The 24,119-nt window shown below is 43.0% G+C and overlaps 1 protein-coding gene across 7 annotated transcripts in view; it reads left to right on the top strand.

Moving 5' to 3' along the window:
• The window catches only part of LOC115466340 (butyrophilin subfamily 1 member A1-like), a 331,994-nt gene that overhangs the window by 83,772 nt on the left and 224,103 nt on the right, over positions 1-24,119 (top strand). For 4 of the 7 annotated variants that reach the window (XM_030197525.1, XM_030197524.1, XM_030197523.1 and 1 more), the window contains 2 exons: positions 9,430-9,450; positions 9,535-9,564. The exons of the other annotated variants lie outside the window; for them this stretch is intronic. In XM_030197525.1, the coding sequence (XP_030053385.1) occupies positions 9,430-9,450; positions 9,535-9,564 (51 nt within the window). The remainder of the gene's footprint in view (positions 1-9,429; positions 9,451-9,534; positions 9,565-24,119) is intronic. 7 annotated transcript variants of the gene reach the window in all.

Here is a 24,119-nt window from a genome sequence, read left to right as displayed (position 1 = left end):
TTGAGCCACTGAATTCCTGCCATCTGAAGTACTTGACCTGGAAGGTCATTTTCTTGGTGGCTGTTACTTCAGCTCGTAGGGTCACTGAGCTTCAGGCCTTAGTAGTGGATGCACCTTATACTAAGTTTCATCACTATAGAGTAGTCCTTCACACACACCCTAAGTTCCTGCCGAAGGTGGTGTCGGAGTTCTATCTGACCCAGTCGATTGTCTTGCCAACTTTCTTTCCTCGATTTCATGCCCATCCTGGCGACTGCAGCTTGCATACCTTGGACTGCAAGAGTGTTGGCCTTTTACATGGAGTGGACAAAGCTCTTCAATCAGTCCGCCCAGCTTTTTGTTTCTTTTGATCCCAACAGGATAGGGGTCGCCATCGGTAAACACACCATTTCCAATTGGCTAGCAGATTGCATTTCCTTCACTTATGCCCAGGATGGGCTGACTTTGGAGGGTCATGTCATGACTCATCATGTCAGAGCCATGGCCGCATCAGTAGCCCACTTGAAGTCAGTCTCCATTGAAGAGATTTGCAAGGCTGCAACTTGGTCTTCAGTCCACAAATTCACATCTCACTACTGCCTTGAGCAGGATACCCGATGCGATAGTCAGTTTGGGCAGTCAGTGTTGCAGAATCTTTTTGGGGTCTAGAATCCAACTCCACCCTCCTAGGCCCATTTTATTCTATTCCAGGCTGCACACCCAGCTAGTTTATATATAATTTCAGGTTTATCTGTGTTACGTCCTCACTGTTGCAAGGCCCAATTGATCAATGTTTGTAGTTTTGGGTGAACCTGGAAGCTAGGGATTCCCCACATGTGAGAATATTAGCCTGCTTTTCCTCGGAGAAATAAAAGATACTTACCTGTAGCAGGTATTCTCCGAGGACAGCAGGCTTCATATTCTCACAATCGCGCCCACCTCCCCTTGGAGTTGTGTCCATTATTTTATTTTATGCTTTTGCTTTTGTATTAAACTGAACCGGTGCAGTCACGCTGCAGGCAGGAAGGCACTCGCACATGCACATTGAAGCATTGCTCGCACTCCAGAAAGCTCTTGTTTTTTTCTATGGCATATTGCCAAACTGGGCTTATGTGAGTGGCGTCCACCCACTGGTAAAAATATGAAGCCTGCTGTCCTCAGATAATACCTGTTACAAGTAAGTATCACTACACCCCACCTTATCCCAGGAAGATAAGCGTATTTCAAAACCTATTAGAAAGGAAGATATTACCTCAGCCTTGAAAGATATGGTAAAAAATAAAGCTCCTGGCCCATAATGGCTGACAGTAGAATTGTACCAGACATTTCAGTCACTACTAGCCTCTCTGATGTGCTCCTTTTTTTAACTTACCTTATTCAGTCTGGAGATGTCAAGCTCGTTCACTGAGGAATCCATTATTGTTTTATTAAAGCCTATCAAAGACCCTTTGTCAGTCCAAAACTATCGTCCCTTATCTCTCTATATAAAAGGCAACACCAACGTTCTATGAAGCCTCCAGCCGGAAGTGTGAAGGGGGCGAGATATCCGGTTTCCCTATGAGTGTCTGCCCCGCCCTCTCTGTAACACAGTCAGTGAAGGAAAACAGCAGAGCACGAAATCAAATCGCTGGCTCTGTAACAGTGAAGGACTCAGAGGGGGGAGGGGAGAGAGGCCAGAGGGCAGGGACACACACACTCCCACATGCACACAGAAGAAAACATTGCTAGCCCCCGTTTCATTTGCATCAGAAACGGGGCTTTTTTACTAGTCCTTAATAAATCTTGACGCTAAAATTTTTGTTAAAATCTTAGCTGACCGTTTACAATTAGTCATACCTAAAATAATTTAACCAGATCAAACAGGTTTTAAGTATGGAAGATACTCCTCGGATAACACTCGATTTACTACTGTATTAATGCAAGCTAACTCCTCTAGCAATTCCTATGTTGCTATGGGACTAGATGCAGAGAAAGCCTTTGGTCGTGTTGAATGGTCCTTCCTTTCCATATACTGAGATGGTTTGGTTTCTCACCTGACATCATTCACATGATCAAAGTTCTGTACTCTGCACTTACAACTAAATTACAAATCAACAGAATTCTGTCCTCCCCTTTCCAACCCAAAAGAGGCACTAGACAGTGTTGCCAATTGTCTTCCCTCTTATTTAACCTCACCCTTAAACCTCTCTGGATTTCTGTCTGAACTTTCCCTCTAATTCATGGAGTGGAAATGGGCAGTTATTGCTAAGATATCCGCTTATGCTGATGATGTGATGTGTTAATTTAAACCATGTCTTCATCCATTCCAACTATATTAGATATCATTGCTAAATACTTCGCTGTATATGGTTATAAGCTGAATGCCTCCAATTTAGAACTGTTGCCATTAAACAATCTCTTAAACATACAGTTGAGCAACACCTATTTAAATGGACTCCCAATGCTATAAAATACCTGGGTATATTATTTGCTCTAACCATTGTGGATACTGATCAACTGAGTGCTGATCAGTTGCTCCAGATAGCCTCTGAGCTAATATCTAAATGGTCCTTTCTCTAACTATCTTGGTGGGGAAGGGTGGGCACAATAAAAATGAGGATTGTTCCAAAAATTAATTACACACTTAGCATGATCCCGATATTATTCAGCCCTACTATTAAAAAAAAAAAACTCTTATCAAATTCTTGTGGGTAAACAAACCCCTCGTATTGCCACCAAGCACTTAAAATGTGCTAAATCACATGGGGGAGTAAATTTTCCAAGTTTCCATGATTATCACCTAGCTTTCTTTTTAAAGCAGACTTCTAATTGTATAACTTTGCAAGATAGAAACATGACGGCAGATAAGGGCCAAAGTGCCCATCCAGTCTGCCCTTCCACAGTAACCACGCTTTCTTAAATTCCAACACAGTGTTCATCTCCTTTACCTCCACCAGGAAGCCTTAACACGCCTCCACCACCCTTTCCATAAAAGTGTATTTTCTTAGATTCTTCCTAAATCTATTTCCTCTTAACTTCATCCTATGCCCTTTCAATCCAGAGCTTTCTTTCATTTGAAAAAGACTCACCTCCTGTACATTAACACCACTGAGGTATTTCTACATCTTTATCATATCTCCTCTCTCCCGCCTCTCTTCCAGCATATACATGTTGAGGTTCATGAGCCTATCACTATATATTTTATGACCGAGACCACTTACCAGTTTGGTACCCGCCCTCTGGACCGACTCCATCCTATTTATATCTTTCCATAGGTGTGGACTCCAGAATTGTACGCATTAGTGGAGCCTCACCAGAGACTTAGGCTATCACCTCTTTTTTTTCTTGCTGGTCATCCCTCTCCTTATGCTAAAGTCTAAAGAGAATCCACACGTGTGGAGAACTCAATAGATCCCATGGAGCATAAAATGAAAATAAAAAGGTGGGAATATGAGCCAGGCTATCCAAAAACTGGAACCAAACTGAAGTTTTAAAATAAACCGTGTTTATTGGGCTGGCATGGGCGTGGCTACCAGATAGCCGGCTTTCGCGGATAATGGAAAAAAAAACGGCGTTAATCAGTATTTCGCCGGGTTTACTTGGTCCTTTTATTTTCACAACCAAGCCTCAAAAAGGTGCCCCAACTCACCAAATGACCACCAGAGGGAATAGGGGATGACCTCCCCGTACTCCCCCAGTGGTCACCAACCCCCTCCCACAAAAAAAAAACACCTTTTTTGCCAGCCTCTATGCCACCCTCAAATGTCATAACCCATCTCCATGACAGCAATATGCAGGTCCCTGGAATAGTTTTAGTGGGTGCAGTGGACTTCAGGCAGGCGGACCCAGGCCCATCCCCCCCTACCTGTTGCACTTGTGGTGGTAAGTGTTGAGCCCTCCAAACCCCCCCAAAACCCACTGTACCCACATGTAGGTGCCCCCCTTCACCTATAAGGGCTATGGTAATGGTGTAGAGTTGTGGGGAGTGGGTTTTGGGGGGGATTTGGGGGTCTCAGCACACAAGGTAAGGGAGCTATGCACCTGGGAGCTATTTGTTTATTTTAAAAAAAATTTTAAAAGTGCCCCCTAGGTTGCCTGGTTGGTGTCCTGGCATGTCTGGGGGACCAGTGCACTACAAATTCTGGCTCCTCCCACAACCAAATGCCTTGGATTTCGACGGGTTTGAGATGGCCGGCATTTTTTTCCATTATCGCTGAAAAACAAAACCGGCCATCTCAAACCCAGCGATAACCGTATTATCGAAAGAAAAGATGGCCGGCCATCTTTTAAGATAATATGGTTCGGCCAGCTGTTTGCGGCATCGCCAAAATAGATCGCCAGCAATCTATTTCGCTGGCGCCATTCGATTATGCCCCTCATAATTACCTAGAGAACGAAACAATAAATATCCACAAATCTCTGGTAAATGAATGGGATACAATACACTGCTAGAACCAGGATCTCTAATACCTAAAGAAAGTTCACGCTAATATTTTCCTGAATATTGCCAATAATACACACACACCAAAAAACTGATCCTACTAAAATAAAGGAACGACAACTAATCAAAATCAATAAAACAACAAACACGGACTCATACCAAATAGTTCAAGTAGGATACATAAACGCCAGATCAGTAATCAATAAAACAACAATTATAACAGACTGGATCACAGCAGACAATCTCGACCTACTACTCATCAGTGAAACCTGGATCCACAACCTCAAGGATCCCATTATTATGGAACTCTGCCCCCCAGGCTACAAAATTACTCACTGGACAAGGAAAGAGAAAAGAGGCGGAGGTATAGCACTAATCTACAGATCTCACTTCACTGTTACAACACCTGCCGAGTCTATAACACCAGAACTTGAAATCGCCTCAATTAGAATTAACCACACTACCCTAATTGACAGCTTAAACGTTGTCTTATTTTACAGACCACCAGGTAATTGGCAAGATTGCCAATCACACTTCATGGATTACATTTCGAATACCTGTGTTTCTAACTCCAATCTACTTATTATTGGAGATATAAATATATACCTTGAAGACCCTAATGCAACCAATGCATGTGAATGCAAGGAATTCCTCCCACTATGGGACCTTAGCTGGCCGAATATGCAAGCCACCCATGTCAAAGGACACACAATTGACCTCATCACACACAAACTATCCTCAGACCTAAACCTTATACTAACAGATACAAAATGGACAGACATACCATGGTCAGATCACTACAAACTAAACTCCACCCTACAGTGGCGGAAGAAAAGTACGCACCTCAAGCAAGAACCCACAACCTACACCATGAGAGGCCGAATTGACCCTGAGAGGCCGAATTGACCCTGTAACATTTTGTCAACAGATCTACAATAATGAATGGACAGCACAAACAGATTCTAAACATTATCTACTAAACTGGGACGACAGATGTAGGAATACACTAGACAAAATTGCACCATTACAAAAAAGAACCACACGAAGACAAAATTCAATACCTTGGTTCAACGAAGAATTTAAATTACTGAAAACACAGGTTAGGAGACTTGAACGAGCATGGAAAAAAATGAAAGATGAAGGTACACTTAATGCATGGAAACAACTGCAAAGAAAATACAAATACTCAATAAGACAAACGAAAAGAGCATATTACAAAACCAAAATAGAGCCAGATTACAAAGACTCACACAAACTTTACCAACTCGTGAATAAATTAATAGACACCACACCGGTTACCACAAACAGCACAGATACCCCATCAGCAGACAACCTTGCCAAATACTTCAATGAGAAAATCATAAAATTACGATCCACATTACCACTCAACACCACTGATCACGAAAAATTCATGGACTTCCTGGACCCAACTCCCGGTGAACACCCAGCAGATCGAACCTGGACTAACTTCGACTTGCTAACCGAAGAAGCCATCACTCAAGCAATCAACAAATTCTCTAAAACCCACTCCAAACTGGATATTTGTCCCAGCGACCTAATAAGGTTCGCCCCCCCAACGCTTCATAACAGACCTCATGGCACATATGAACTACATGTTACAACATGGACTTTTCCCAAAAGACAAAGGAAATATACTACTTACCCCGATACCCAAAGACAAAGAAAAAATTAAATGACACAACCAACTATCGACCAATAGCATCCATCCCTTTGGTAGTCAAACTAATGGAAAGTATGGTAACTAAACAACTTACCAATTACCTAAACAAATTCACAATACTACATGAATCACAGTCAGGATTTCGATCCAACCACAGCACAGAAACAGTGCTAACCACTCTCATAACCAAAGTCAAACAATTAATTGCAACCGGAAGCAATGTGCTTCTCCTACAATTTGACATGTCCAGTGCGTTCGACATGGTCAGCCACCAAATACTCTCAAACATCCTAGACTACTTCGGGATTGGAGGAAATGTACTTGGATGGTTTAAAGGCTTCTTAACAACAAGAACATATCAAGTGATATCAAACTCAAAAACGTCAACACCATAGAAACCTGAATGCGGAGTACCACAAGAATCACCGCTCTCACCTACCCTTTTTAACTTAATGATGACACCACTAGCCAAATCGCTAGCCAACCAAGGACTCAACCCGTACATCTATGCAGACGACGTCACAATATACATCCCGTTCAAACACGTTCTAATCGAAATCACAAATGAAATCAAGCAAAGTCTCTAAATAATGAATTCATGGGCGGATGCATTCCAACTAAAGCTAAACGCAGAAAAGACACAATGTCTCATTTTGTCCTCACAATATAACACAAACAAACCAAGCACCATAAACACCCCAGACTACACCCTTCCGGTCTCAGACAGTCTAAAAATTCTGGGAGTTACAATTGACCGAAATCTCACACTCGAAGATCATGCGAAAAATACAGCAAAGAAAATGTTCCACTCAATGTGGAAACTTAAAAGGATCAAACCTTTCTTCCCAAGGGAAATATTCTGCAGCCTGGTACAATCGATGGTCCTAAGCCATCTAGATTACTGCAATGCCATTTATGCCGGATGCAAAGAACAAATCATTAAGAAGCTTCAAACTGCTCAAAACACAGCAGCCAGACTCATATTTGGGAAAACGAAATACGAAAGCGCCAAACCCCTAAAACTACACTGGCTCCCATTAAAAGAACGAATTGCGTTCAAAGTGTGCACCCTGGTCCACAAAATCATTCACAGGGAAGCTCCGACCTATATGTCAGACCTTATAGACCTTCTAGATCAGCACGCACATTCCTCAATCTTCACTACCCCAGCTGTAAAGGACTGAAATATAAATCCACATATGCATCCAGCTTCTCCTACATATGCACGCAACTATGGAACGCACTACCGAAGGCCATAAAAACAATGCACGACCTAACAATCTTCAGAAGGCTACTGAAAACTGACCTGTTCAAGAAGGCATACCGTAACGATCCATCCTAAATACAAATAACTAGACTTCACATGAACTAGACAAACCTAACTCTAGTCACTTGACTGTTTAACCTCACTGCTACTAATGAAAGTTACACAATGCGCACTACCACTTTACTTCTTATGTCGAATATGATCTCCCTATAGTCGATGACCTAATTTATGTTACAATATTACTCTATCACTCAGGAACCTCTATGCAATACCATAATGTATTCTTTTTCACCATGTATGTACTCGCCTTAATGCAATACCATTTGTAATTCTGTATCCAGAAATGGCGATCGCCATTATGGCATAATGTAAGCCACATTGAGCCTGCAAATTGGTGGGAAAATGTGGGATACAATTGCTACAAATAAATAAATAATAAATATTGTTTTCATTTTTTCCATAATATTGCCATAATAAATATTTTTTCATTTTGTTTAGAGTACCCTCAGATATTCCCACTATCTTCGGCACTCAGTTACACTGCTGCCTAGTGGTGTAGCACTTCTTTCATTGGGTTACTCTTTTTTTATGTGTAATTTCAACACCATATAAGTGCTAAAAGACTGGTATGTTCACACAACTTTCTGAGTGATATACCTTCTAAACCAGCCCCCAAGTGAAAACCAGCCTTAAATATAATAATAAATTATGTAAATCAACAACAGTTTTCACCAATGGCAATACTCTCAAAATATCAATCAGCACTTATCTGTTTTTTTCTTTATATTCTTCCGTGCTGTGTCCTCAATGCCTCACTGTGCCCAAAGGTTTAATTTAAAGAGAACATCCAACCGATTGCCTTCCCCTGAACACGCCCGACTCCACGGGTTTCAAAAATCTTTCTTCAGGGACTAAGGTTAAGGCAGCCTTCTGCACTATCCGTCATTGAAAAGCAAATATGCAGGTAATAGGCCATTTCTGCACATAACACACTTTTACCTTTGTAAATGCAATTGTAAGCTCCTTTGAGCAGGGACTGTCCTTTTTGTTAAACTGTACAGCGCTGCGTAACCCTAGTAGCGCTCTAGAAATGTCAAGTAGTAGTAGTAGTAGTAAAACCCATAAGATTTGTACCAATAATCAAAACAAAAGCCAAGACAGACTTTGATTTTTCCCTTGGAAAAATACTTAGAAAGAATACACCTGCTGCTTTCTGAAAATAACTTTTTCTCTGGAAATTACCTGCGTGTCTATGATTTCTTCTGACTTGTTCCTAAGTAACATTTGGGGCCCTGTTTACCAAGGTGCGCTAGTGTTTTTAGCATGCGTTAGCTAATGCTAGAGGCATCCATAGGTATATGGGTGTCTCTAGCATTAGCATGCACTAAAAATGCTATCGTGCCTACAGTGTGGCTTAGTAAATAGGGTTCTTAGGGGAGGATATTCTAAAAAGGGCAGCCAAAGTAGCATGCAACCTGTGTTGCATGTGCAATTAAATTGGTTAATGAGCCAATTACCGCCAATTATTGGGTGCTAACAATATAATATGGGCATTAATTCGCAACATTTTAGATTTGTATGTGTACCTTGCTAAGTGCTACTCTATAAAGATCATCACACAAATCTTATGGTGCACAACTCAGAAGGGCTGTGGCTATAAGATGGCCACATGTGGGTCAGGAGCGTAAAGATTTGCAGTACTGCAGAATTCCTGGGATCCATAACCAACTTGGGTGCTGGAATTTACACCAAGTTTTAGCAAGGTAACTTTGATACTCAAACTAAGGTACGAGATCTGCAATTAAGCATTATTCTATAAGGGGAGCGCGTCCTTTATAAAATAGCACTTGGTGATGATTTTTTTCGGCACCCAAATTTGGCTTCCATTTACTGAAGCCACCCCTTAGAGTATACTAATAAAAGCAGAGACAGACTGAACAGTAATCAAACTCTGACACCTGTGGGGGTAATTTATACATTTCTGTAGGTAAAACGGTTTTTCTGGAATCAATTGGAAACAGTGCTATGGACATTTTTACAAACCAGCAACTCTAACTTTTATTTCTTTGTATTTTTATGTAGAGTTTCTTCGTGCTGAACTAGGTAAGTTTCTCTTCTCAAGTATGTCACACTGCTGCTTAAAGATTTTCTGAGCTCTGACAGTTCTGTTTCTCTGTTTGATTTCAGAGGTTAGAAGATACTGGAGCGATGAAGAAGGTAACTCAGTCTGACAATCTCACCTACACAGTATGAATTTCCTCTTCTATGTAGCTGTTGTCAGTGTATGCTGTCACAATACAGACTTGAGCATAAGCAGTGCCATACTGGAAGAGACCAAAGATCCATCAGGTCCAGCATCCTGTTTCCAACAGTGGCCAATCCAGGTCACAAGTACCTGGGAAGATACCAAAACAGCAAAACAGATTTTATGCTGCTTATCCTAGAAATAATTGTGCCTGTGCTCTGTCGAGCATCGAAATATAACAAAATATTTAAACACACATGAATACAAGTGTATTGCTTCTTCAGCTTATTGAGAGTGGAGTAGTCTCATATGTAACACACGATAAAGATTATTTGATTTTTCACCCATTACATGAGAGACTGATTGAACACCGTTCACGAATTACTGCACAAAATTTTGGAGCACCTATGGTACAACATTGGACATCGCAAAATCATACCATCGAAGATCTTAAATGTATGGTGATTGAACAAGTGATTCCCTCCACTAGAGGAGGTGATTTAAACAGAAAAATTTTACAGCGTGAAACCTTTTGGATTTTTACACTGGATACTATAGAACCAAGGGGTTTGAACACTTACACACAGTGGAGTTGTTTTTTCTAACATAATATTCCCCTTTTGATATAAGACGTGAGCAATTCAGTTCTTGTCTCTGGTTGTATGGTTTATAATAAACACGTACACTGGTTTTTGAATATTCCCATATCAGTTCTAGAGTTATCAATAGGCACTAAGTTTAACATAATTTTTTTCAATGTTTTTCAATTTTCTCCATTTTCTAATATATAGAAAAATCTTTTGATATGTTAAAACTTTTGCCACAAACAAATGGTCAATTAAGGAGTGTTTGCTCGAGACATACAAGATGAATATCAACAGTGGCAGTTTTCTATACTAGTCTCAGACAGGGCTTTTATTTAGTTAGAAGACTGTGTTAAGGACTTTTATTTTGAAGCTAGCTTCATAACCAGCTGGCACGGCTGAGCACTAACAAAAAGACGCCGTGGCCATTTTTGAGAGAGACAGAGTAATGCTGCAGTTGCACTTGAGACTGTTACTTGGTAAGCTAACAGCAATTTTATTTAGAATACAAGTAATTATACAACTAATATGCCTTTTAGAACAATTTTGTAAGTAACTTTGTGCTGCATCTTGTTTTTGGTTTTAGAACTGGTGACTCCCCCTTGAGAAAGTAGCCACGAAACGGGGACCTGTCGGGGTTTTAAGAGCACCAACTTGTTCAAGCTAAGTGCTGCATAAAATTAGATGATAGCATATTGATAAACAGAAATATATCTTCATATATAAGATTAGCAAAGGGTGGTGGAGGTTCAGTCAATGATTAGACAATACACACAGATAATACACCCAGTCATTGGGTGAAAAATCAAATAATCTTTATCGTGTGTTACATATGAGACTACTCCACTCTCAATAAGCTGAAGAAGCAATACACTTGTATTCATGTGTGTTTAAATATTTTGTTATATCCTAGAAATAAGCAGTGGATTTCCCAAGTCCATTTTAATAATGGCATGGACTTTTCTTTTAGAAAATTATCCAAACCCTTTTAAGCTAACGGCTTTTTCCACATTCTCTGGCAACAAATTCCAGAGTTTAATTACATATTGCGTGAATAAATATTTTCTCTGGAGTTCATTTTAAATGTACTACTTTGCAGCTTCATTGCATGCCCCCTAGTCCAATTATTTTTGGAAAGAATAAACAAGCAATTCATGTCTACCCACCCCACTCCACTCAGTATTTTATAGACCTCTGTTGTATCTCTTCTCTCCAAGCTGAGGATCCTTAGCCTCTTTAGCCTTTCCTCATAGGGAAGTCGTCTCATCCCCTTTATCATTTTTGTCACTCTTCTCTCTAACTTTTCTAATTTTGCTATAACTATTTTGAGATGTGGTGACCAGAACTGCACACAGTATTTGTTGTCAGATCGCAACTTGGAGTGATACAAAGGCAATATAACATGCTCATTTTTGTTTTCCATTTCATTCCTAAGAATTCCTAACATTCTATTTACATTCTTAGCCCATGCTGCATACTGAGCAGAGGGTTTCAACGTATCATCAACAAGGACACATAGATCCTTTTCTTGGGTAGTGACTCCTAATGTGAAACCTTACATCATATATCTATAATTCAGGTTCCTCCTTCCCACATGCATCACTTTGCACTTGCTCACATTAAACGTCTTCTGCCATTTGGATGCCCAGTCTCCCCATCTCATAAGGTCCTCTTGCAATTTTTCACAATCCTCTTGCGATTTTACAACTTTTAAAGGTCCCAGCACAGACCCTTGGGGAACTCCATTGTCCACTGAGACCATTTAACCCTACTGTGTTTTCTACCTTTTAACCAGTTTTTAATCCACAATAGGACATTACTACCTATCTCATGACTTTCTAATTTCCTCAGGCGTTTTTGTGAGGTACTTTGTCAAATGCCTTTTGAAAATCCAGATACACAATATCGACCGGCTCACCATTATCCATGTGTTGGTTCACTCCTTTAAAGAAATGTAATAGATTGGTGAGGCAAGATTTCCCTTCACTAAATCCACGTTGGCTTTGTCTCATTAATCCATGCTTTTGAATATGCTCTATAATTTTGTTCTTTATAATAGTCTCTACCTTATCTCCTCTCTCCCGCCTCTCTTCCAGCATATACATGTTGAGGTTCATGAGCCTATCACTATATATTTTATGACCGAGACCACTTACCAGTTTGGTACCGACCCTCTGGATCGACTCCATCCTATTTATATCTTTCCATAGGTGTGGACTCCAGAATTGCACGCATTAGTGGAGCCTCACCAGAGACTTATACAAGGTCACTGTCACCTCTTTTTTTTTTCCTGCTGGTCATCCCTCTCCTTACACACTGGAGCATCCTTATGGCTTTGACCATCGCCTTTTCTACCTGTTTGGCTACCTTAAGGTCATCAGACACAATCAACCCCAAGTCCTGCTCTTCTTTTGTACACAGGAGCACTTCACTCCCTATATTAGAAAAAATGGCCAACTACTTCAGAGATAAAATAATAAATTTACTTAGTACACTCCCTCTAGGCACCACAGATTTGGAGAAATTCATCAATGATATGAATTCATTCATAGAAGAAGTTCCAGCTGACCGTTACTGGTCTAAATTTGCACAGATTACTGTTGAAGCAGTCACCACAGCTCTTTGGAAATTCTCCATTAAACACTGCAAATCGGATACCTATCCCAGCTATCTACTTAAGTCTGCACCTAGATGCTTTATTGAAGATCTTACCTCTTACCTAAATTACATGCTCCAACAGGGTCTCTTTCCAGAGGAGCATGGCAACATTTTACTTACCCCAGTACCTAAGGACAAAAGCAAACAACCTTACTAATTATCATCCTGTTGCATCCATCCCGCTTGTAGTTAAATTGATGGAGAGTATGGTGTCCAAACAACTAATGGATTATATGGACAAATTCACATTATTGCATGAATCACAGTCTGGATTCTGCCCCTTCCACAGTATGGAAACTGTACTAGTCACTCTTCTATCTAAATTCAAACATGAAGTTGCAGTAGGTAAAAGTGTTTTCCTCCTCCAATTTGACATGTCAATTGCTTTTGATATGATAGATCATAGCATACTCCTACATTTACTTGACCATCTCGGGATTGGAGGTGATATACTCAAGTGGATCAAGAGTTTCTTAACTACAAGAATCTACCAAGTTAAATCTAAAACAAGTATTTTGTCGCCATGGAATGCACATTGTGGAGTACCCAAGGTTCTCCATTATCACCGATTCTCTTCAATATAATGATGTCCCCACTGGCAAACTTCTTATCCAGAGAGAGCTACCACTCATTTATCTATGCTGATGATGTCACAATTTATATCCCTGTCAGACATGACCTCTCAGATATCTCCAGTGACATTGATCGTTGCTTGAACATCATGGATTCATGGTCTAACACATTTCAGCTGAAATTGAACATCGAAAAAACTCATTGCCTTATCGTCTCATCCCCATATTATACATATAAGCCTGCAACCCTCGTCACTTCAGCTTATTCTCTTCCTATCTCTAATAGCCCTTAAATCTTAGGAGTTACTATTGATAGCCACCTTACATTAGAGAGTCAAGTTACCGCCATTATAAAGAAGATGTTTTATTCTATGTGGAAACTTGAACGTATAAGACCCTACTTTCCAAAGGGTATATTCCACAACTTGACGCCATTTAGACTATTGCAATGGATTATATGCGGGTTGTAAAGTACAGCTTCTGAAAAAACTCCAGACAGCCCAAAACACAGCTGCAAGATTGATATTCAACAAAACGAGATATGAGAGCGCAACACCACTTCGACTGAAACTACACTGGCTCCCTATCATGGGCCGCATTACCTTCAAACTTTGTACTCTGGTCCACAAGATAATCTACGGTGATGCCCCAGGTTATATGATTGATCTAATTGATCTTCTGGCCAGGAATAGAATCAGTTCATCTCGTACTTATATGAATCTTCACTATACAAGCTGCATTGGTCTTAAATATAAAACAGCCTATGTGTCTAATTTCTCCTACTTAAGTACGCAGTTGTGGAATGCATTACCGAAAAGTGTGAAAACGATGCATGACCTTCAAGAATTCAGGCGATCTTTAAAGACCTATCTGTTTGGCAAGGCCTACCCTACTGATTCTACTTAATAGACTCAACTCTTCAATGATTCAAAGGACAATTTTATTTCTTATTCCTTTGTCACTTATTTTACCCATGTACCCCTCCCTTACCTGACCCTATTTCTAATTGTATTTGTTTAATACCTACCGTACTTGGCGTTCACCAATACGATGTCTTGTAAGCCACATTGAGCTTGCTAGTATGTGGGAAAATGTGGGATACAAATGCTGCAAATAAATATTGTATTGTGCCCTTGGATTCTTGTAACCCAAGTGCATGAGCCTGCATTTCTTAGCATTAAATCTTTGTTGCTAATTTTTGGACCATTGTTCAAGTTTCGCTAGATCCTTCTTCATGCCATCCACTCCCTCCAGGGTGTCCACCCTATTACAGAGTTTTGTATCATCCACGAAGAGACAAACCTTAAAAAGAACCGACCCTAGGACCAATCCCTTCGGTTCACCACTGATAACATCCCTTTCCTCGGAGCAAGCTCCATTTACCACTACCCTCTGTCTCCTCCCATTTAACCAGTTTGAAACCCAGTCAGTTACTATAGGTCCCTTACAGAGGGCATTCAGTTAATCAGTCGCCTGTGTGGAACGGTGTCAAAGGCTTTGCTAAAATCCAAGTACACCACATCTAACACCACTCCCACATCCAATTATTTGGTCACCCAGTCAAAGAAGCCATTCAGATTAATCTGATGCGACCTGCCTCTAGTGAAGTCAGATGTAACTAGGACTCCTTTATGGATGTAATTCAAAGCTAATAGATGGGACTTCATTCCACTCTTGAGCCTGCGATGGTCCTCACCTCCACCCCAACAGCAAAACCCGTTGTTTTCCTCTGCCCAAGAAGCCTTCAAGTCTGAGGAAATCTTTGTTGAGCGACCATACTATATCACTTCTCATATATCACTATAGCACAACCCTATTTTAAAATAAATAACAAGCTGTGGATTAATGCTGGCATATACTATTTAATATCAGTTACTTGAGCACAACGCATGGTTGCCTTTCAATATTTTCCAATCTAAGTTGATTTTACCATCATACCTACATTTCCAATTGCTCCATCTCAGTCATTGTATATCTGCTAAACCAGACATTAACATTTTAACCAATGTTAAACCCAGCAGCTGGTTTTATGCTCACAACTATGCAAAGGTGCCGGAATAGCTTCCAAGTGGTATAAAGTGTTACAGCAATCGAAATTCTGCTCATCTTCTGCTCTTGACGTCGTATGGGAAAAAAGATTTACATACATCACTCTCATCGCAGCAGTGGCAAAGCTTCTGGATATTCTCTGCTTAATCCACCAAGTCTGCTGCTTACTCGCAAACCATATTTTTCCTACTGCATAGAGCCTTATGGGCGCCAAATAAGATATCCAAGGTCTCCAAGAACAAGGATAATGTTCGACATGCCAAACTGATATTGGAACTCTGGATCATCTTATATTCAGCTCTTCTTTCCTACAATCTTACTGGAAGTCAGTTGGGACATCTATTGACCATAACCTAAACTTTATCTTTCAATATCCTCATCCTTGGAGGCATTGATTTATCTACTATGCTTGATAACTATAAAGCCAAATTGTTGTGCATCCTTTTACACATAGCTATTAAGATAGTATGCCACTGCTGGAAAGACCTCTCTAAACTTGATTACAATATCTGGTGGAACAATGTCTGTTTAGCTGCAAAATTTGAGAAAAATGCAGCTCTCTTCATCCTTTTGCAAAGTATGGGCCCCATTACTTGATTATGCTATCCCTATATAACCTATAATCTATTCCCTTGTTGTTGTTGTTGTTTCTTTGCCTTCTTATATATATATATATATTTCCTACATTGCATAACTTGAATAAAACTTTTGAACAAAAACTTGGTAGGCACCTATTCTATAAAGAAACCCAGGCACCTGGTTTCCTATATAGAAGACCAGCCTAACAGTGAAAACATGAGCCTATAATTCAGGTGCAAGCAATTGTGCCATAGGGTAGCTGCAATTGCACCTTTAAATATCGAAAATATGTGCATAACCGTTTAGGCAGCATATTTGCACCTCCATGATGATTTTTCTGTTGCATATAAGGGGTAGTGGCTTATGTTACATGGAGGGGCATAATCGAACGTCGCCGGCCAAATAGATCGCCGGCGATCTATGTTGGCGGTGGCACTACAGCTGGCCAGAACTGATAATACGGTTTAGCCCAGCCAAATGCCTTGGAGTTCGCTGGGTTTGAGATGGCCGGGTTTGTTTTTCAGCGATAATGGAAAAAAATGCCGGCCATCTCCAACCCATCGAAATCCAAGGCATTTGGTTGTGGGAGGAGCCAGCATTTGTAACGCACTGGTCCCCCTGACATGCCAGGACACCAGCTGGGCACCCTAGGGGTCAGTGCGGTGGACTTCAGAAAAACCTCCTACATGCATAGCTCCCTTACTTTGGGTGCTGAGCCCCCCAAACCCCCCCCCCCCAAAACCCACTACCCACAAATGTACAACACTACCAAAGCTCTTAGGGGTGAAGGGGGCAACTACATGTGGGTACAGTGGGTTTTGGAGGGCTTCCATTACCAGCACAAGTGTTACAGGTAGGGGGGGATGGGCCTGGGTCCACCTGCCTTAAGTGCACTGCGGTACCCACTAAAAGTGCTCCAGGGACCTGCATACATGCAGGCCTCTAGGACTTGTTGCTGCTGTATAACCTTGGCACACCAGTTGACACCTGAAGACTAATCTCTTTGAAAAAGTCCTTTATTTGAATAAGCACGTTTACTCACAGTTAACTGCAGATCAGAGGTTGTGCCCCACTGGCAAAGAGTTTCCCTGGTACTGAGATTAGCAGTAGGTCAGAGCTGACAGAATGCTGTACAATGCCCTTTCAGCCACATTCAAGGTAATAATGTTCTCTAACGTGGGTAACACATGAAAGGGATCTAAAAGTGGCTTACAAAAATGGCCACTACCGCATGGACTACCAGAAACAAAACAGGGCACACTCTGACCCAGTTAGCAGGGGGGAAAAGCACCATGGGAGTAGAGCCCAGTACCCTACACCCACCACAATGCATTGCTAATGTGACTCTGCAGTGCACCTAACAGAAAAGGTGTCACACTCACCCAAGAGCCACATCGCAGCCAGGGAAAGGCTGTCGGAGGATACAACACATTCTGCTGTCATGGAGGTGGGTACGGCATTTGAGGCTGGCATACAGGCTGGCAAAAAAGTTTTTTAGTTTTAATTTTTTAGTATGGGAGGGGGTTGGTAACCATTGGGGGAGTATGGGGAGGTCATCTCCCATTCCCTCCAGTGGTCATCTGGTCATTTGGGGCACCTTTTTGAGGCTTGGTCGTGAAAATAAAAGGACCAAGTAAACCCGGCGATATACTGCTTATCGCCGTTTTTTTCCCATTATCTCCGAAAGCCAGCCATCTGGTAGCCTCATGCCCACCCATGTCCTGCCTTCGCTTCGCCGCCGACACGCCCCTTTGAACTTTGGCCGGCGACGCGACAGGAAAGCGGCGATGTTGCCAAAAAAAAACGGCTTTTCCAAGATCGCCGGCCATCTACTGATTTATGTCGGAAAATGGCCGGCGATCACTTTCGAAAATGAGCTGGATAGTTACCTAGAGCATTTCTATATCTGTTCACCTATATCAGGTGTCTATTCCATAAAGGAAAGTCACTGCCTATTTTTCTTTACAGAATACTAATATAACAGGTCAAATATGCAGGTAATAGGCCATTTCTGCACACAAAAACCTTTGTAAACTGAAACCTGGCACACGTCCGACGACTCTGCCTCAGTCACGGCCCTATGCCATGGAAGTTATCTTTTCTCCCACACTCCCCGCCCAATTGGCCGCGGAGGAGGCGTCGGGTTTCTACTTTCGCCCTCCTGTAGTTTTCAACCCCTCCTCCTCCCGCAGTCTCACTGCTTCTCATCCTTTGAAGTTCACTCCATCCATCTATTTTACCCGCTGCCACTCAGAGTTGCAGTCATTTACCGCCCCCCTGATAAGTCCCCCTCTTCCTTCCTTACTGACTTCGATGCCCGACTCTCCGTTTTTCTTGAACCCTCATCTCCGTCCCTCATTCTTGGAGACTTTAACATACAGTGGGGGAAATAAGTATTTGATCCCTTGCTGATTTTGTAAGTTTGCCCACTGACAAAGACATGAGCAGCCCATAATTGAAGGGTAGGTTATTGGTAACAGTGAGAGATAGCACATCACAAATTAAATCCGGAAAATCACATTGTGGAAAGTATATGAATTTATTTGCATTCTGCAGAGGGAAATAAGTATTTGATCCCCCACCAACCAGTAAGAGATCTGGCCCCTACAGACCAGGTAGATGCTCCAAATCAACTCGTTACCTGCATGACAGACAGCTGTCGGCAATGGTCACCTGTATGAAAGACACCTGTCCACAGACTCAGTGAATCAGTCAGACTCTAACCTCTACAAAATGGCCAAGAGCAAGGAGCTGTCTAAGGATGTCAGGGACAAGATCATACACCTGCACAAGGCTGGAATGGGCTACAAAACCATCAGTAAGACGCTGGGCGAGAAGGAGACAACTGTTGGTGCCATAGTAAGAAAATGGAAGAAGTACAAAATGACTGTCAATCGACAAAGATCTGGGACTCCACGCAAAATCTCACCTCGTGGGGTATCCTTGATCATGAGGAAGGTTAGAAATCAGCCTACAACTACAAGGGGGGAACTTGTCAATGATCTCAAGGCAGCTGGGACCACTGTCACCACGAAAACCATTGGTAACACATTACGACATAACGGATTGCAATCCTGCAGTGCCCGCAAGGTCCCCCTGCTCCGGAAGGCACATGTGACGGCCCGTCTGAAGTTTGCCAGTGAACACCTGGATGATGCCGAGAGTGATTGGGAGAAGGTGCTGTGGTCAGATGAGACAAAAATTGAGCTCTTTGGCATGAACTCAACTCGCCGTGTTTGGAGGAAGAGAAATGCTGCCTATGACCCAAAGAACACCGTCCCCACTGTCAAGCATGGAGGTGGAAATGTTATGTTTTGGGGGTGTTTCTCTGCTAAGGGCACAGGACTACTTCACCGCATCAATGGGAGAATGGATGGGGCCATGTACCGTACAATTCTGAGTGACAACCTCCTTCCCTCCGCCAGGGCCTTAAAAATGGGTCGTGGCTGGGTCTTCCAGCACGACAATGACCCAAAACATACAGCCAAGGCAACAAAGGAGTGGCTCAGGAAGAAGCACATTAGGGTCATGGAGTGGCCTAGCCAGTCACCAGACCTTAATCCCATTGAAAACTTATGGAGGGAGCTGAAGCTGCGAGTTGCCAAGCGACAGCCCAGAACTCTTAATGATTTAGAGATGATCTGCAAAGAGGAGTGGACCAAAATTCCTCCTGACATGTGTGCAAACCTCATCATCAACTACAGAAGACGTCTGACCGCTGTGCTTGCCAACAAGGGTTTTGCCACCAAGTATTAGGTCTTGTTTGCCAGAGGGATCAAATACTTATTTCCCTCTGCAGAATGCAAATAAATTCATATACTTTCCACAATGTGATTTTCCGGATTTAATTTGTGATGTGCTATCTCTCACTGTTACCAATAACCTACCCTTCAATTATGGGCTGCTCATGTCTTTGTCAGTGGGCAAACTTACAAAATCAGCAAGGGATCAAATACTTATTTCCCCCACTGTACACGCTGATGACCCATCCGACTCTTACGCTTCTCAGTTCCTCACTCTGACATCTTCCTTCAACCTCCAGCTGAGCTCCACCACCCCTACTCACCAAACTGGCCATTGTCTTAACCTCATCCTCTCCTCTACCTGCTCACCCTCCAATTTTTGTGCATCTGCTCTTCCTCTCTCAGATCATCACCTGATCACCTTCACACTTCATCACCCTCCCCCTCAGTCCCGCCCAACACTAACCACTACTTGCAAGAATCTCCAGGCTGTTGACCCTCCCACCTTATCCTCTAGTATCTCTAATTTCCTCCCGTCCATCATGTCCTCTGAGTCTGTCGACAAGGCTGTCTCTACTTACAATGCCACTCTCTCCTCTGCTCTGGACACCCTTGCACCATCCATCTCCCGTCCCACAAGGCGTACTAAACCCCAGCCCTGGCTGACCCCTTGCATCCGATACCTTCGCTCCTGCGCCCGATCTGCTGAACGCCTCTGGAGGAAATCTCGCACCCATAGCGACTTCATTCATTACAAATTCATGCTATCCTCCTTCCAGTCCTCCCTATTCCTTGCCAAACAGGACTATTACACCCAATTGACTAATTCTCTCGGCTCCAACCCTCGTCGTCTCTTCGCCACCCTTAACTACTACTACTACTATTTAGCATTAACTCCCTCCTGAAAGTGCCCTCCGCTCCCACCCCCCCCCCCCCCCCCACTCTCTCCTCAATCACTGGCTGACTACTTCCGCGACAAGGTGCAGAAGATCAACCTCGAATTCACCACTAAACCTTCTCCTCCTCTTCATCCTATAACCCACTCCCTCAACCAACCAACCCAGGCCTCCTTCTCCTCTTTTCCTGATATCACCGAAGAGGAAACCGCCCATCTTCTCTCCTCCTCGAAATGCACCACCTCTTCCTCTTCACCCTTTAACCCACTCCCTCAACCAACCAACCCAGGCCTCCTTCTCCTCTTTTCCTGGTATCACCGAGGAGGAAACCGCCCACCTTCTTTCCTCCTCGAAATGCACCACCTGTCCCTCTGATCCCATCCCCACTAACTTACTAAACACCATCTCTCCTACTGTCACCCCCCCCCCCCATCTGTCATATCCTCAACCTCTCTCTCTCTCTCTCTCCACTGCAACTGTCCCTGACTCCTTCAAGCATGCTGTAGTCACACCACTCCTCAAAAAACTATCACTAGACCCCATAGGACTAGCTGCCTTCCAACTACCGCCCCATCTCCCTCCTACCCTTCCGCTCCAAGATACTTGAACTCGCCATTCACAGCCGCTGCCTTGATTTTCTCTCCTCTCATGCCATCCTTGATCCGCTTCAATCCGGTTTTCGCCCTCTACACTCGATAGAAACGGCACTCACTAAAGTCTGTAACGACCTGTTCCTTGCCAAATCCAAAGGTCACTACTCCATCCTCATCCTCCTCGACCTATCCGCCGCTTTTGACACTATCAATCATAATTTACTTCTTGCTACACTATCCTCATTTGGGTTCCAGGGCTCTGTCCTCTCCTGGTTCTCCTCTTATCTTTCCCACCGTACCTTCAGAGTACATTCTCATGGATCTTCCTCCACCCTTATCCCGCTCTCTGTTGGAGTCCCTCAGGGATCTGTCCTTGGACCCCTTCTTTTTTCAATCTACACCTCTTCCCTGGGCTCCCTGATCTCATCTCATGGCTTCCACTATCATCTTTATGCTGACAACACCCAGCTTTATCTCTCCACACCAGACATCACTGCGGAAACCCAGGCCAAAGTATCGGCCTGCTTATCTGACATTGCTGCCTGGATGTCCAACCACCACCTGAAACTGAACATGACCAAGACCGAACTTCTTGTCTTCCCACCCAAACCCACTTCTCCTCTCCCTCCACTATCTCGGTTGATAACACCCTCATCGTCCCCGTCTCATCTGCCCGCAACCTCGGTGTCATCTTCGACTCCTCCCTCTCCTTCTCTGCCCATATCCAGCAGACAGCCAAGACCTATCGCTTCTTTCTCTATAACATCAGCAAAATTCACCCTTTCCTCTCTGAGCAAACCACCCAAACTCTCATCCACTCATTACCTCTCGCCTTGAGTACTGCAACCTACTCCTCACTGGTCTCCCACTTAGCCATCTATCCCCCCTTCAGTCCGTTCAGAACTCTGCTGCGTGTCTTATCTTCCGCCTGGACCGATACACTCATATCACCCCTCTCCTCAAGTCACTTCATTGGCTTCTAATCAGGTACCGCATTCAGTTCAAGCTTCTTCTACTAACCTACAAATGCACTCGATCTGCAGCCCCTCCTTACCTCTCAACCCTCATCTCCCCTTACGTTCCTACCCGTAACCTCCGCTCTTAGGACAAATCCCTCCTTTCAGTACCCTTCTCCACCACCGCCAACTCCAGACTCCGCCCTTTCTGCCTCGCCTCACCCCATGCATGGAACAGACTCCCTGAACCCATACGCCAGGCCCCCTCCCTGCCCATCTTCAAATCATTGCTCAAAGCCCACCTCTTCAATGTCGCCTTCGGCACCTAACCACTACACCTCTACTCAGGAAATCTAGACTGCCCCAACTTGACATTTCGTTCTTTAGATTGTAAGCTCCTTTGAGCAGGGACCATCCTTCTTTGTTAATTTGTACAGCGCTGCGTAACCCTAGTAGCGCTCTAGAAATGTTAAGTAGTAGTAGTAGTAGTAAATGCTTTTAAAACCCATAAGATTTGTACCAATAATCAAAAGCCAAGACAGACTTTGATTTTTCCCTTGGAAAAATACTTAGAAAGAATACACCTGCTGCTTTCTGAAAATAACTTTTTCTCTGGAAATTACCTGCGTGTCTATGATTTCTTCTCACTTGTTCCTAAGTAACATTTGGGGCCCTGTTTACCAAGGCGTGCTAGTGTTTTTAGCGTGTGTTAGCTAATGCTAGAGGCATCCATAGGTATATGGGTTTCTCTAGCATTAGCATGCACTAAAAATGCTATCGTGCCTACAGTGTGGCTTAGTAAATAGGGTTCTTAGGGGAGGATATTCTAAAAAGGTCAGCCAAAGTAGCATGCAACCTGTGTTGCATGTGCAATTAAATTGGTTAATGAGCCAATTACCGCCAATTATTGGGTGCTAACAATATAATACAGTGGTGGAAATAAGTATTTGATCCCTTGCTGATTTTGTAAGTGTGCCCACTGACAAAGACATGAGCAGCCCATAATTGAAGGGTAGGTTATTGGTAACAGTGAGAGATAGCACATCACAAATTAAATCCGGAAAATCACATTGTGGAAAGTATATGAATTTATTTGCATTCTGCAGAGGGAAATAAGTATTTGATCCCCCACCAACCAGTAAGAGATCTGGCCCCTACAGACCAGGTAGATGCTCCAAATCAACTCGTTACCTGCATGACAGACAGCTGTCGGCAATGGTCACCTGTATGAAAGACACCTGTCCACAGACTCAGTGAATCAGTCAGACTCTAACCTCTACAAAATGGCCAAGAGCAAGGAGCTGTCTAAGGATGTCAGGGACAAGATCATACACCTGCACAAGGCTGGAATGGGCTACAAAACCATCAGTAAGACGCTGGGCGAGAAGGAGACAACTGTTGGTGCCATAGTAAGAAAATGGAAGAAGTACAAAATGACTGTCAATCGACAAAGATCTGGGGCTCCACGCAAAATCTCACCTCGTGGGGTATCCTTGATCATGAGGAAGGTTAGAAATCAGCCTACAACTACAAGGGGGGAACTTGTCAATGATCTCAAGGCAGCTGGGACCACTGTCACCACGAAAACCATTGGTAACACATTACGACATAACGGATTGCAATCCTGCAGTGCCCGCAAGGTCCCCCTGCTCCGGAAGGCACATGTGACGGCCCGTCTGAAGTTTGCCAGTGAACACCTGGATGATGCCGAGAGTGATTGGGAGAAGGTGCTGTGGTCAGATGAGACAAAAATTGAGCTCTTTGGCATGAACTCAACTCGCCGTGTTTGGAGGAAGAGAAATGCTGCCTATGACCCAAAGAACACCGTCCCCACTGTCAAGCATGGAGGTGGAAATGTTATGTTTTGGGGGTGTTTCTCTGCTAAGGGCACAGGACT

Source organism: Microcaecilia unicolor, chromosome 3 (genome assembly GCF_901765095.1).
Source record: "Microcaecilia unicolor chromosome 3, aMicUni1.1, whole genome shotgun sequence".
Classification (NCBI taxonomy): Eukaryota; Metazoa; Chordata; class Amphibia; order Gymnophiona; family Siphonopidae; genus Microcaecilia; species Microcaecilia unicolor.
Note: the sequence above shows the minus strand (reverse complement) of the source record. Positions and strands in the feature narration are given on the sequence as shown.